The sequence below is a fragment of the Lactuca saligna genome, chromosome 2 (assembly GCF_052625555.1).
Source record: "Lactuca saligna cultivar CGN05327 chromosome 2, ASM5262555v1, whole genome shotgun sequence".
NCBI lineage: Eukaryota > Viridiplantae > Streptophyta > Magnoliopsida > Asterales > Asteraceae > Lactuca > Lactuca saligna.
In genome coordinates, this window is record NC_136418.1 from 138,693,096 (window position 1) to 138,707,642 (window position 14,547).

The 14,547-nt window shown below is 29.6% G+C and overlaps 2 protein-coding genes across 3 annotated transcripts; both read right to left on the reverse strand.

Annotated features, from left to right (window-relative positions):
- Nucleotides 1–6,343: 6,343 nt before the first annotated feature.
- On the reverse strand, nt 6,344–8,824 carry REP (Rab escort protein). The gene is made up of 9 exons (XM_078980405.1): nt 8,065–8,824; nt 7,845–7,967; nt 7,674–7,773; nt 7,560–7,598; nt 7,267–7,465; nt 7,113–7,188; nt 6,867–7,032; nt 6,704–6,784; nt 6,344–6,591 (listed from the first exon to the last, which is right to left on the reverse strand). The coding sequence occupies exons 1-9, from the start codon at nt 8,760–8,762 to the stop codon at nt 6,487–6,489; spliced, it is 1,587 nt and encodes a 528-aa protein (XP_078836531.1). The 5' UTR covers nt 8,763–8,824; the 3' UTR covers nt 6,344–6,486.
- Nucleotides 8,825–10,260: 1,436 nt separating this feature from the next.
- On the reverse strand, nt 10,261–12,067 carry LOC145031781 (RNA-binding (RRM/RBD/RNP motifs) family protein). 2 transcript variants are annotated; one of them, XM_078980406.1, is made up of 2 exons: nt 11,868–12,067; nt 10,261–11,210 (listed from the first exon to the last, which is right to left on the reverse strand). In XM_078980406.1, the coding sequence occupies exons 1-2, from the start codon at nt 11,882–11,884 to the stop codon at nt 10,370–10,372; spliced, it is 858 nt and encodes a 285-aa protein (XP_078836532.1). In that variant the 5' UTR covers nt 11,885–12,067; the 3' UTR covers nt 10,261–10,369. The 2 variants fall into 2 exon arrangements, with proteins under 2 accessions (XP_078836532.1, XP_078836533.1); XM_078980407.1 differs by having other exon boundaries at nt 10,261–11,121; nt 11,868–12,004.
- Nucleotides 12,068–14,547: the final 2,480 nt, after the last annotated feature.

Below are 14,547 nucleotides of genomic sequence, written 5' to 3' on the forward strand. Positions count from 1 at the left end.
TCTTTGGGTTGTTTAAGTTAAACTAAAATTTATATTTAAGTTAACCTTGTAATATTATATTTAAATTAATAATTTAAGAATTTTATAAAAATTACTCCAAAATTGTATCTTTAAAATGATAATGGTTTACATCCAATAATATATTAAAACTAATACATTAAGTATAATATGTTAAAAGTTAAAAAAAAACATAATTTTATAAGTAGAAATAAAGATGTTATTTTAATATTGATATTTAGTTTAAATATGATTACACTTTAGGTTTGATATTTTTATAACCTAATTAACCATATTATAATTATTATTAGAAAGAAATTAAAAATTCATGGGAGTTTCAAATAAATGTGGTGAAAGAAAATATACATAGTAGTTTCAAATGAATATGGTGAAAAATATTTAAAAGTTGTAGTTTTAAATTGATAATGATTTACATATAACAACATATTTAATCTTATAAATTACATATAAGATGTTAAAAGTTAAATACATAACTTTATAAGTAGAAGTAAACATATTATTAAATTGAAATTTAGTTTATTTATGATTACACTTAAGGTTTCATATTTATTTAACCTTATTAACCAACTATAATCATTATTATAAAGACACTACAATTTATCATTTTTAACTATTTACAAAATATTCATTAGGTTGTTTAAGTTAAACTAAAATCTATATTTAAGTTAACCTTGTAATATTATATTTAAATTAATAATTTTAAGAATTTTATACAAATCGCTCCAAAATTGTATCTTTAAAATTATAATGGTTTATATCCAACAATATATTAAAACTAATAAATTAAGTATAATATGTTAAAAGTAAAAAAAACATAGTTTTATAAGTAGAAGTAAATATATTATTTTAATATTGAAATTTAGTTTATATATGATTACACTTTAGGTTTGATAATTATTTAACATAATTAACCCAATTATACTTATTATTAGAAAGAAATTGAAAAGTAATGGGATTTTCAAATGAATGTGGTGAAAGAAAAAAATAAATAGGAGTTTCAAATGAATGTGGTGAAAGGAAAAATGTTTCCTTTATATACTTGTTATATTTAAAATAATAATTTAAGTATTTTATACAAATTGTTCCAATATTGTATCTTTAAAATAATAATTGTTTACATCCAACAATATATTAAAACTAATAAATTAAGTATAATATGTTATAGGTAAAAAAAAACATAATTTTATAACTAGAAGTAAATATATTATTTTAATATTGAAATTTAGTTTATATATGATTACACTTTAGGTTTGATAATTATTTATCCTAATTAACCAAATTATAATTATTATTAGAAAGAAATTGAAAAGTCATACGAGTTTCAAATGAATGTGGTGAAAGAAAAAATACATGGAAGTTTCAAATGAATATGATGAAAGGAAAATGTTTCCTTTATAAATATATACTAGGCGTATGTTCGTGCGTTGCGCAAGATAAACAAAATATATTTTATATTAAAAATAACTAAATCATTGTTATTAACAATTAAATAATAAGTTCATAACAAATAAAAAAATAATTTTTTATATTATCATTATGTTGAACGATATCATAAGATATAAAGTTGGAATTTGAGGTTGTTGTGCATATACATAGTTATATGGTTTAAATAGAAAAAAAAAATTGAATTTTGAAAAAATAAATAAATCATTATTGTTAGCTATTAAATAATAATTTCATATTTAATTAAAACGTTTATATTAAATACTCATTATATAGAACATATGATAATAGAGATATCTTTTTATATATCTTAAATATTATCATTATGTATAACATATGGTACTAGAGGCATCTTTTTATCCTGAGTAGTAAATTAAAAAAAAAAATGGTATCATAAATATTACTATAATTATGTAGAACATATGATAACAACGGCGTATTTTATAAGGTTAGAATATAAAATTGTATTACATACAGGGTTGTAAAACATGGCTAACACAACCAAATACTCGACATGTTACTTAAACTCAGCCTCCAATTGAAGCGAGTTTGTCTAACTCAGCCAAAAGACACTCGGATATTAATCAAATTTGATCCAAATCTAAAAAAATCCAGTGCAAATTCATTTTCGAAATTCTAAAACTTAATTGGTCACTTGTCAACAAAGACAATCTCACCAAAGAATACTCTAAACGTCCTATAAAGGTAGACGCAAGAAGATCTCATGGCTTAGTCCTTTTGAAATATTTCACAACCTTTCCTATTTATAGAGTAGGAGACATTCTCTTGTTTACTATCACTATCGATGTGGGATGAAGACATATTAATTAAACTCATTTCTTTATTTGCCAATAATTTCATTCTATTAAATAAAATATTAAATAATAAAAATAAAACGTTATCCAGAAAATTTATTGTTCAATACTTCCATTTTTCAGTAATCTCTTATGTTGTTATAAAAAAAAAGTAAGTTTTTATTAAATAACTTTTTGTTAAATCCTAAAATCATAAATTGAATTAGGTACTTTAATATAGAGAGTTTACTTATATGTATTTTCATGATTCAAAATGTCATTATAAAATGAATTCATTTATAAAATATAATCGAGTATATATTTCATGTTTTTGAATCAAAGTGATTTTTCAAACAATTATAATTTTATATTTAGGTAGATTTTTTTATATTTATATAAATTTATTTAACTTATTTATAATTAATAAAAAACAATTTGAATAACAACTTTTATATTTATATAAATTTATTTAACTTATTTATAATATTATTAAAAACAATTTGAATAATAATGAGAGTTTCAAATGAATGTGGTGAAAGGAAAAATATTTATTTTATAAGTATATATATATATATATATATATATATATATATATATATATATATATATATATATATATATATATATATATATATATATATAGGCGTAACCTCGCGCGTTGCAAATAATGCATTTAAGTTGTTAAAATAATTATGAAAAAAAATAGAAATATGTTGAAATTTGCGTTTTTAGTCTTGTTTTGGGTATTAACCGAAATATCAAATAACATAAAAATCTAATATAGTCCATACCTTATAAATTTTACTTTTACTTTTTATAATATACAATATATATTAAAAAATTTTGTATAACATTAATATAATCTACTTCTTATGTCCGATAATATTTTTCGGATAAAATAAAAAATAAGTTGTTTTGAATGAACTATTAATAAACAATATTGAACTAATAAACTTTGTATTACACTATTTATATTACACCAAAACATCCAAGGTTTTATATATAAACTTTCAAATATTAAATATTAAAATTAAGAATGAAGTCATACAAAATATATCATTATACATAAATGTTATCAAGAGTTTTAAAGTAAGTCGATTAGAAAATATGATATTTAATTTGAATTACATATTTTGCAAGGCGTATGTTTGATTTTATGTTGGTGTACCTAAAAAATTAAGGTGAATAGGAATATAAAATAGATATTATTGAGCATTAATATAAATAATTAAAAAGAGTATGTGGATCTCCTACCACGACAACATACATCTCTAGTAGTATTGATTCTTATGTAAAATTGAAGTAGTCATTCTATGTACACGTTGTTTTCTAGTTACATAAACAAATATGAGTAACCAAACATAAAAATGTTATCTTTATGTAGAAAAAATATTTTACTTCACTAGCAAATTAAATAATATAAGTTTAAGAGTTAGGAGTTTTAAAACATTAATATTTTTATTAATCAATCACTTAGTAACACATGTTGAAATTTTTACAATCATTATTGAAAAGCATTTGAAATATTAGATTTTAAATGAATTTTGGTTGAAGTGTTTTGACATCTATATATATATATATATATATATATATATATATATATATATATATATATATATAGAGAGAGAGAGAGAGAGAGATATATAGAAAGTATAACATATGTATGAGTTTTAATTAATTATATTTTTAAAACGGTACAATTACAAAAATAAAAAGATATTTAAAAATATTTAATTAAATATTTTCGACATCATCCTATATAATAGATAATCAAAATATTAACGATTAAACCACAATATACAATGACTGTATTACAATAATCCAAAAACAAAGAAAATATAAAAACGAATTAGTATAACAAACTTACAAATTAAAAGCTTTAATATAATAGCATATCTCCAAAAGTTGTCATAAGACCTCAACTCAACACAAAAACCTTTAAGTTTGTTTTCTTTCTGAAAATTTTATATGATTTAAATGCATATCTTCCTAAAAGAGTGGCATTTTTATAATAAATTTTTCACTAAATGCTAATTAAACATAATATAAGTTATAAAACTTTTGAGTGTTAAATCATAATTAAGAAAACTTTTGAATTGCATTAGTTAAAAAATAAAGTTTCAAATGAATGTGGTTTTAGAAAGTTAAAAAATGGGGTTTCAAATGCATAAGATTCAAGAAAAAATGTTAGCTTTATAAAAATGTATGATAATGATAATGATGATATAGATAGATAGATATAGATGTTACTTTACACCCCCCCCCCCCCCCCCCCCCTCCCTCCCTCAATTTTGAACTTTATAAAATGTTACTCTTACCACTTTCATTTTCTAAATTTTCAGAGTTTATCCCCCTTAGTTTATATATAATCTGATTTTCTTTAAAAACTATTATTCGTTAATTTAAAGAATAATTTTTTATATACATGTCGATATTAATTGAAAGTGATCAACGTTTGGATGTATTCACATTCGAGTTTGTCTACATTTCTATTTCAATTTTTTACATATTCTGTTTATTTTTATGTACGTTTCCTATTTATGAATCGGATTGTTTGTTAATTAAAAAAACCTTACATATTTTTTTTTTATATACGTGTCAGTATAAATTCTAGTTTATTTATGTATCAACAAAAAAATTATGTATATTTTCGGTGTCTTTTTATCTAAATTGAAGGGGCGACTACTTCTTTTTGTCCAACTTTAATCATTGCGTTTTGGTTGTTGTCATTTTTAATCTTTGTTTTGTCATCATTGTCTTTTATACTATAATTTTCAATATAGTTGTTACATGCTTGCTAGATACTTTGTATATGTTGAAAACATGTAACTCATCATTCTTCAAATAAATTGTCAATGCTGCAACGCGGTGCTGTGCAAATTACCTTATATGTATGACATTGCAAAAAGATATGATATTATACTGGTTTAATCAAATTCTCACTCATAAGACACAACAAAAACATGTAAAAACTCACAGCAAAACACGGACTTAATTATTAGTTACTAGTACACGTAACATCATGTTTGAAAAAGAAATGTTTGGGTCCCATACAAACGATAAACCCTCATACCTGCCTCGAGCAATATTGCTAGCAAAGTCGAACCCATAATTATCCCACAAACTCCGGACTTAAAAAAGATCAACGTGTGTCGTAAGCGTGTCTTGTAAACCCACAAAACCAATCCCATTCTGAAAACATATTGAATTAACACATCTTCGTTTTTTATACGAACGAACACTACATATATTTAAGACATACAATGTTGGCTTGAAATAATGTTTGATATACACTCTGTAATTGCTTTCTTTGGCCTAGCACCCAACTGTTTAAAAAAATAAAATAAAAATAAAAGAAACTCTCAAATAGCTAACCCTTAAAAATATAACCTAAATTCAATGGTTGGACGGCATTATTATTTGTCATTCTAAAATTATTTTATCATGAATGATAAGGATTTATACTTCAAAATGAAAAATCCAAGTATAACGATCAAAATTTGTCAAGCAGTTGAGTAAAGACAACTCATCAAAAGATATTGAACAACAAATAAACGACATCTGTACCCCAAAAAAAACGTCAATTTACTGATTGTTGGTTAAAGTGAATAACGTTGTTTCCGCTTTATAACGTTTAGTAGTTATATAGAATTATGGATGAGTAATATCAACATATGCCGCTGTAGCACAATCAGCTGAAAGATTTTATCTTTACAGCTCCTATAACAGGAGCTCCAGGTTCGAGTCCTGGCAACGGCAACAATATTTTTAATTGAATTTCTATTTTTTTTCTCTCGTTTTAGAAGAACGCTCTCTATGCATCTTTATCAAGTTTTTTCCTTTATTTTTTTTAAATGGACGATTGGATAAGGTGGATATTTGGTCAAATTGACCCTTGTATATCTATCTTCTTTATTCTTTATATAGTGTTTTATAGAATTATAGTTTACGTTTTAAAGTTACTCCAAACGATTATATTATCGCATTGATTATCTATTAAATTAAATTTTGATTTACATTTTGCCCACAGATTTTAAAATTTAACATTACAAAATCTTTTACTTGAACATAAATCCAACCACAAGAAAGAAAAAAAATTACCAACTGTCATACAATACAACATATAAAATTTAACATGACAAAAACCATTTCATTCCTTTAGGTACTCAAAATCACATCTATATTTTGTATCTACTTTTTCAACATTTCATAAAAGAAAACAAAATCATGGCTAGGAATCTAGAACAACTTCACTATCATCTTCTAGTTTATCAGATGAGTCTGTGTTTGATGTCTCTGGGAAGAATTCATCATCAGGGTACAACTTCTTAAACAGCTGTTACATTTATATATGCCACAAATATACAACCCCAGTGAGAAAAAATCAAAAATTTCTGGCTTATTTAATTTTCATATCCTATTTCCTGAAAATGATAAGATGAAGATACCTTTGAAGTTGCATCAAGAAGATCATTGTAGTTTAAATTTCCATCTGGAGTAGGTGTCATAACAACAGGTCCCACTGAACCCTAAAATCAAAACAAAACAAACCTTCAATCAACTGCATAACAATTAACAATATAAAAATAACAAGAAAAAAAAAACAAACACCTCGATTAAATCTTGGATATACAATGCACTCCAAAGCAAAGTGGGCTTCAATTCTTTACTTTCAGTTTCATCAGAGTGTAATGAGAAAAGGTCATCAATGGCTGCTTGTAGAGACTTTTTTCCTTCAATGGCATTATCACATACAACTGAAATGTAGAAAACAAACCTAAAAGGTAAAAAATGAAGTAAGATTGAATCTTGAAATAATAAAATTGTATCTTGAAATTTTAATAAAAAAAAACTTACTTCCCAGAAGGAGAAACAGCTAAACTGCTCCCGAGTTGGAGAACTCGGATTGAAGTAGCCTGATCAGGGTATAAAGCTAGAGAGAGAGAGAGAATTAATCTTATTCAGATTGAATCTTGAAATTTTCAAAAATAAAAAAGAAGAGAGATCTTACATCTAGGAGGGTATATAACCAGACAACTGGATATATCAGGTTTTAAAGCACTATTTGTGATGCATATTCCTCTGGCCAATTTAGAAACATTTGAAGGAGAATTTGAAGATGTTATGGTAAAAGATGGATCCATTACTAGTTTATCACTGGTTAATTCCTGCCCAGAAACCAATTTCACACCTTTATAATTCCCATTATCCTGCAAATCCCATCAACCAAATGTTATAATATAAATCAGCAATCTGAGTTTTGCTTGATAATGACAGTGAGTAATTCTTGTATTAAGTAGAAACCTTGTTCAGAAGTACAGATTTTACTGGCATTCTCAAAACCTGTAATATAAACAGAAGTTGAGTCAAAATCTGTAGAATGAAGAAAGTTCAGGGAGCAAAGATTAAAGAAATTACATAAAGACACCCTTTTACAGCAGCACGTCTGCAAAAGGCTTGTGGCAATTCTCCTTGGCCATAGATGGGGTAAATCAATGCTCCAAGTGCATTTGGAAACCTAAATAGCCATATAATAATACATCATATGTTGATGAATTAAATGATACAACAAGCAGAGTGAGAAGAAACCTTCCAACTGATGAGTGGTAAAGGGCTAAACGATCTATCCCATATTTTGTCTTGAGAATATCTTTACAGGATTCTCCAGCATCTTGATCATAATCAACCATGGCTATGGCATAGAGGATGATCCTATAAAGTGAAAGAGAAGAGAGTAATCGAATTAACTTGGTATAGTTTAAGGAAAATGCTGTCATGGATCAGCAAGATAGAGGGAGAGACGCATTACGATTTTATTTTTGGAGGCAACTTCATCTTGTCCACGAACACAACAAATGGACTTTCTAAATCTTCATCCGAAATGATCTTCTCATCATCAACTGCAACGTCAACAGATTTAACAGCTTCAAGATGCCCCTGCACCAGCTTAAAGAAACTATTCAACTGATTCTTCTCACTGTACTTCATTGTTTTATCCTTGAATACAGCACTCTTCGAATCGGGCACATTCATTAGGTTACCATTTCCATCACCTATGTAGCTCGCATCAATATTCTTAAACTCAACATACTGATTAGCAGATGACTTGAGCAGTAAGTTCACAGCGCTGTCAGCACAGAACAAAACCCTAGGTCCTGCCAAGTCCAAATTGAACTTCCTGGAATGTTCTTCGAGAGAATCATCGTAAGAAGAGATCTCGACATCAGAGTAGAGGGGGCGGGGGTTAACATCGAGAGTCTCGGTGTCATCCGATTGGGGGGGATTGGTTTTAGGGATTTCGGAGTGGGAGCGGAGGAAGGATGTGAGGTCTTGGAGAGTAAGGGAAGAGTAGTGGGAGCCGTAGAAGGGGTTATGATCAAGATGGAGTACAGTTTTGCCGGCTGCGGAGGCTGCGGCGGCGATGATGGATTCAGGTAGGCCGGTGCCGACGACGATGAGATCAAAGTTTGTTGGGTCGATCGGGGGGTAGGATTCCGTCTCCGCCATTAGCGATTCTTTCTCGGCGGCTATCGCTGGCCGACCACTTCAGTTTCTTATTTTCAGTCAAAATCGGGTCAAACGATCTTTGAGTGAATTGCTAGAAATTACCCCTTTTTACAATTACATATCAAGATTTTGTTTTTTATTTTATTTTTTATTTTTTTAAAGTTGGGACATATGTATTAGACTTGAAAAAACAAAATATATATTAATATTGATATTTTGTTGTAATTGGATTCTTCGTATACTAGTTGTGAAACCCGTATATTATACGAGTTAATTAAAACATAATGTTAAACAGGAGCGATTAAATGAAAAGTTTATTTGAATTTGAAATATGAAATAAGTGAAAATTATAAAATAAAATAAAAACATGCAAAAAATAAATTAATTAAAGTTATGTGTTTAATTGTTAGACCCGTGTACTAAACGATTTATTATAATAAAATGTTAAATACAAATGTTTAAAGTGTAAATCTATTTGAAATTGAAATTTGAAATTTAAAATTTGAAATTAATAGTTATTATAGTAGGTTTAATTTATGGAAACTAAATTAATGATATAACGGAAATTAATAATGAAGTAATCGACAAGTGGAAAATAAATATATTTTAAAATTATGACAAAATGACATGTGGCCAAATAAATTAGAGAATGACAAGTGGCAATAACATTTTCATTTATTAGGGTAGATATGGTTATTTAAGATTTCGATCTTTATTTTAAAAATCTTTAAAAAGAAATAATAATAATAATAATTTTAAAAAAAAAAAAAAAAAAAAAAAAAAAACTTCACACATTTGGGCCCGATTCTGATACAAAATATCGTACAGCAGCGAATTCCGCTTTTTAATAATTAGTCTTATAAACCCTACACAAGGTTCCTTATTTATGCTAAAAAAATCCGATAAATAACTTAAAAATATTCATTCAGCATGAAATTGAGCATCAAATATTCATCCATTCAGGTATTCAACTCAAAATTATGCATTACAAATCATAAGAAACCTCATACAGCATTCATTGTGATCTTGTGTAGCATACAATCAGTCAATCACAAAGACGTTGGTTTCTTTTTTTATTTAAAATACGTTCTACTTATTATGAAAACTCTTTAAAAAATTAAAATCAATTTTATCAATTCAATATCTTAATCAACATCAAGTTACAGCATATACCAGAAAAACAAAACTTTACAACCAAATTTTATTGATTCGATATCTTTTACTTTTTTATAAATACATTTTATCAGGAGTCCATCTTTCGATCAACCTTGCTTTGCACTTATATGCTTTGCATCTTACAAAATTGTAATTTTATTTCTTATTAAAATCTACATACTTTTAACAATATCATTCACTTTTAACACAACCATGTTTTAATTTCATCATACAGCACTACGCCACACGATCCATGTGAAACAAAACATCAACACATAACAAAACAAAAACATTTCAGCGAACCATAATATCCATTGCCCAATAACTAAAACAAATCTACCAATTACCAAAATACACCCACAATATATAACCAAATCATCAATATCCAACAAACATCATCAAAAAAAAACCTAAAAAAAAAAAAAAAAAAAACACAATCTTTTCACTAATTATTACTGCCTTGACCTAGACTCAGCTCTTCTAGCTTCATCATGAGTAGAAGGAAACAACTCGACATATCTTGACCCAATCATCTTCTTATCTTTCACCATAACAGCTTCCTTAGCTTCCTCAATTGTCTCAAACTCCACGTAAGCTTCCCCTGTCGCCTTCCCATCTGGCCTACACGCAATAAACACTTTCCCTTCCACAACCTTAAAATCCTTAAAAAACTCAAAAATCTCAGATTTCTTCACAGAAAACGGCAGCCCTCTTAACTTCAATATCTCCGTATACTCCATTTCATCCTTCATCTTATCTTGAAGAAACCTCTTAGAAGACCTCGGCGGTGGTGGTGGTGAGCTTCCATGGCCATAATAATCATCATAACCACCACCTCCACCACCACCACCACCGCCGCCTCCTTCATATCTCACCTCACTAGCCACCGCATTGTAGTAATCCTGTTTCTTGCATTTAAAAACCTCCACATATCGCCGCCCCATGTTCTGGCGGTCTTTCTGTAAGGCCAGCTCAGCCTGCATGGGGCGGCTGAACACCACAAAGGCCTCGCCGGAAAACCGCCCGGATTTGTTGACCAATAGCACGTCGAGGATTTCGAGGCCGGAAAAGAACTTGAAGATGTCGGTGTCTGTGCAGTTGAATGGGAGGCCTCTCAGACGGACCACCGGAAAAGATGATGGGTGGAAGGTGGTGGTGGTGTAGTTGTATGGGTGGTGGTGGTTGTAGGCGGTGGAACTGGTAACTGCAAAGTAGGGATTGGATTCCATGATTCTTGGTCTTTTTGAGCCGATTTCGTATGCATCTGATAACCCCCCGCTCCCATACATTGCCCTTCAATTATTCATACCCAAAGAGAAAAGAAAAAACATTCCCCACTTAATAAAACCATACCCGACCCATGTTTCTTTTCCTATTTTACTACTTTTTTATTTATTAATTCTCGTAAGTTTAACCCTCTAATATCAATTTCTCATACGTTATATCATTCCATCATGTTGAATTTGTTCGTTGTAGATTCAAACTTATAATTCTATTCTATTGTTAAGTGCAAGAACCAGAAACAACCAGCAATTCAAACTTATGAACTGGTAAAAAAGATATACAGGAGGGAGAGTCGCTGTTAAATCTACATTTTTTATTTGTTGATCGAATTGAATTGAAAAGAAAGAGAAAGAGTGGCATGCTGAAAGAAATCATAAAGATTAATCCCCAAATCTGGTCATCATGAATACTCAAAAATGGAAAAATCAAGATTAATCCCCAAATCTATCACCTTGATTTTCAATTTTTATGGTGAATTTCATTTCTATGGAAACGCCAATTGAACAATCAAATTCACCCCGATTCAGATACCGGGATAACAAGGATAGTGAAATGGAAAAACCCATGATATTCATTGAAAGAAACTTAACATATGCGCAAGCCACTAAGCTAAAACTGATTCATATAACAAAAAGAAGGATAAAACTTATTGTTGAGAGAACTTACCCCCTCGATCCGTACATGCTTTTGCCTCCCAAAGGATTCTGACACAAAGCTCGAACTGAATAACAGAAGGATAGAAAATGAATCGAACTTGATTCGCAGATGTATTGTCGACGATGAGATTGAAAACCCTAGCTAGAAACGACTAATGGAGGTTTGACTCCGATATACGATGGTCTATTGGCTCCCCTTGGTTTGGTTAATGGTTCGCTTTTTTCTTATATTTTTTTAAAAAAAAAAACCTAATAAATAGTTTTCGTCTATGGTTTTTCAAAATCTGAAGTTTAGTACATGTGTCATGTGCTTTCAAAATTTTTGACGATTGGTTCTTATTGTTAACTCCGTTAATTTTTGTCCGTTAACTGAATGGCATATTCGTCATTTCACACCACAAAGATCATTTATGATGTTTTCAGTTATTTTTTTTAAAGAAAGAAAAAAACTAAATATAACTATTTAATATATAAACTCTCTCTCTCTCTCTCCCTCTCTCTCTCTCTCTCTCTCTCTCTCTCTCAAACAAAAATCCAAATGTAAATCCTACACCTCTCTTTATCCTATCGTCAGCAAAAGAAAAACGACCACCATTGGTGCTCACAGCCTTCCACCATGTCTACCCGACATAGATCCGTCGGCGGTGAGCCGGATAACCCTCTTCTTATCTCTTCTCCATTATCTTTCCTCTTTCTCTTTTTAACTGTCGAGACTTAGTCGTTTTCCTCAACCCGGAAACCCACTACATTCTTTATTCGTCAGAGTAATGGAATATAGGGTTTTTTTATGCATGATCCATCGGTTTCCTTTGTTTCATCTCTTGTAAATTGATCTCTGTGTTATTACTATATCGGTAGAGGCGAGTTTCATCAACAAGAAAGCCCTATCTCTTTCCATCTCTATCACCCTCGTTGAATGAAGAATGAGCTGGATATCAGATGATTTTGTTCTCTCTAATAAGCAATGTGGTTTAGGGATTTTTATGATCTGGGATTTCTTCTCTGCTCAAAATTTCAATGTGTGTGTGTCTCGCACATCACAAAAACAGGGAAATCGAACCCATTTTTCTTTCTTTGCTCAAAATTTCACAAAGCAACCCCAATTTTTCTTTAATCGCCGATGAGAAATTAGGAACAAGGGCAAAAAGGGGCTACACTCTTTTTCTTTTTCTTATACAAGTCTCGTATCTGATTTTTTGTTAATCCAATCAAAATCCTATATAGATTGATATCAATGGGTTTGTAACCGGAGTCGACAGTCCAGATTGGGAAATCGCACATGAAGCTGCTTCACATACATCTCCTGATGTTCAGCTCAAATGGGTTTACACACCCCTTTCGTGTTTTTCACTATGTATGAGCGTGTGTGTTTTTTTTATTTTTTCCAATGTGTGCATTGAACCCCAATCGTTAGTTTCTTTTCTGTATGCCCTTCCTCCATGTATAAGATTACAAAGCCACATTTTACTGTGCAGCTGATTCCATGGAAAGAGAAACTAGAAAAAGAAATTAAAATTTTCAGAGCCCGAAAGTTAGCAATCTCCTAAGGGGTAGCAGTGGACTCATCAATATCCTTTAACTCCTTATCAAGGGCATATTCCTTGTCATCGTAGCGAGTAACCATCCTGATGTTCCGGATCCAATCCATAAAGTTGGAACAACCAAAGATGACTCTCCCATAAAGGTTCATGAGAGAGAAGGAGCCTGTAGGGTTTGAGCCAGAAGCAACATTATTGGAAGACATTTGAAAAGGAAGAAAATAAGTTTAGATTAGATATTAAGATAGTCCTTTCATGTTTTGTGACTGGGATGCCGAGGATCACAAAACAATATGTGAAATAACCTTGCAAATTACTTGGTACCCTTAATGTTTTTCACTAAATCGATGTTCCAGTTAACCACACGCGCTTAACCAACCTATGAAAAATCTTAAGTCACCTTTTGCCTGCCTTGTTAAGCCCAAGTTAGTGTGTCGGTTAACCACACACGCTCCACTAATGACTTAATCAAAGTGCAAAGTGTAATTTCATGGGTTAGCACCTTATTCACATTTTCCTAAAGTAACTAATATTAGGATTTTATAAAAGCATTTAGTTACTTTATAATAATCATTATACTTTTAATGAGAATTTTTAAGTTATTGTCCTACCCGTTCGGCTAACGACCCTCCACCAGACAAGGAAGCGATGGGTGGGAGTGGACACCCATTAAGCTGTCATTTTATAGGCAACAACCTTAAACCCCCTTTATAGACCGGCTTCGTGAATGAGTCCTACTAACGGTAAAACGCCTTGATCTTATACATATATATTATTAACTTATTATATTATAATATGTAAGGGTTAAATTTTAACTTTTAAAATTCTAGGGATTGGAACTAAAGTTTACTAGATGACTTTACATGTTCCAAAACTTGAGGGCAAGTTTTGTAACTTTACAAATAGGTTATAATAATCATGAAACATATAATTTTCACATAATTCTTCTTATTAAATCAAATAGGTTACAATTATTGACCATAACTATTACTTTGGTTAAGATTATTTATCTTAGATAAAAAAAAATCACTTTTAATGCTTATTATTAACTAGTTTGAATCTGCGGGTGTTACGAACCAGTAGCTCAGTCTCATGTCTCTATACATTTTTGTAGCCACATGACGTGTAGAGAACTTGGACTTTGTGTGTCTC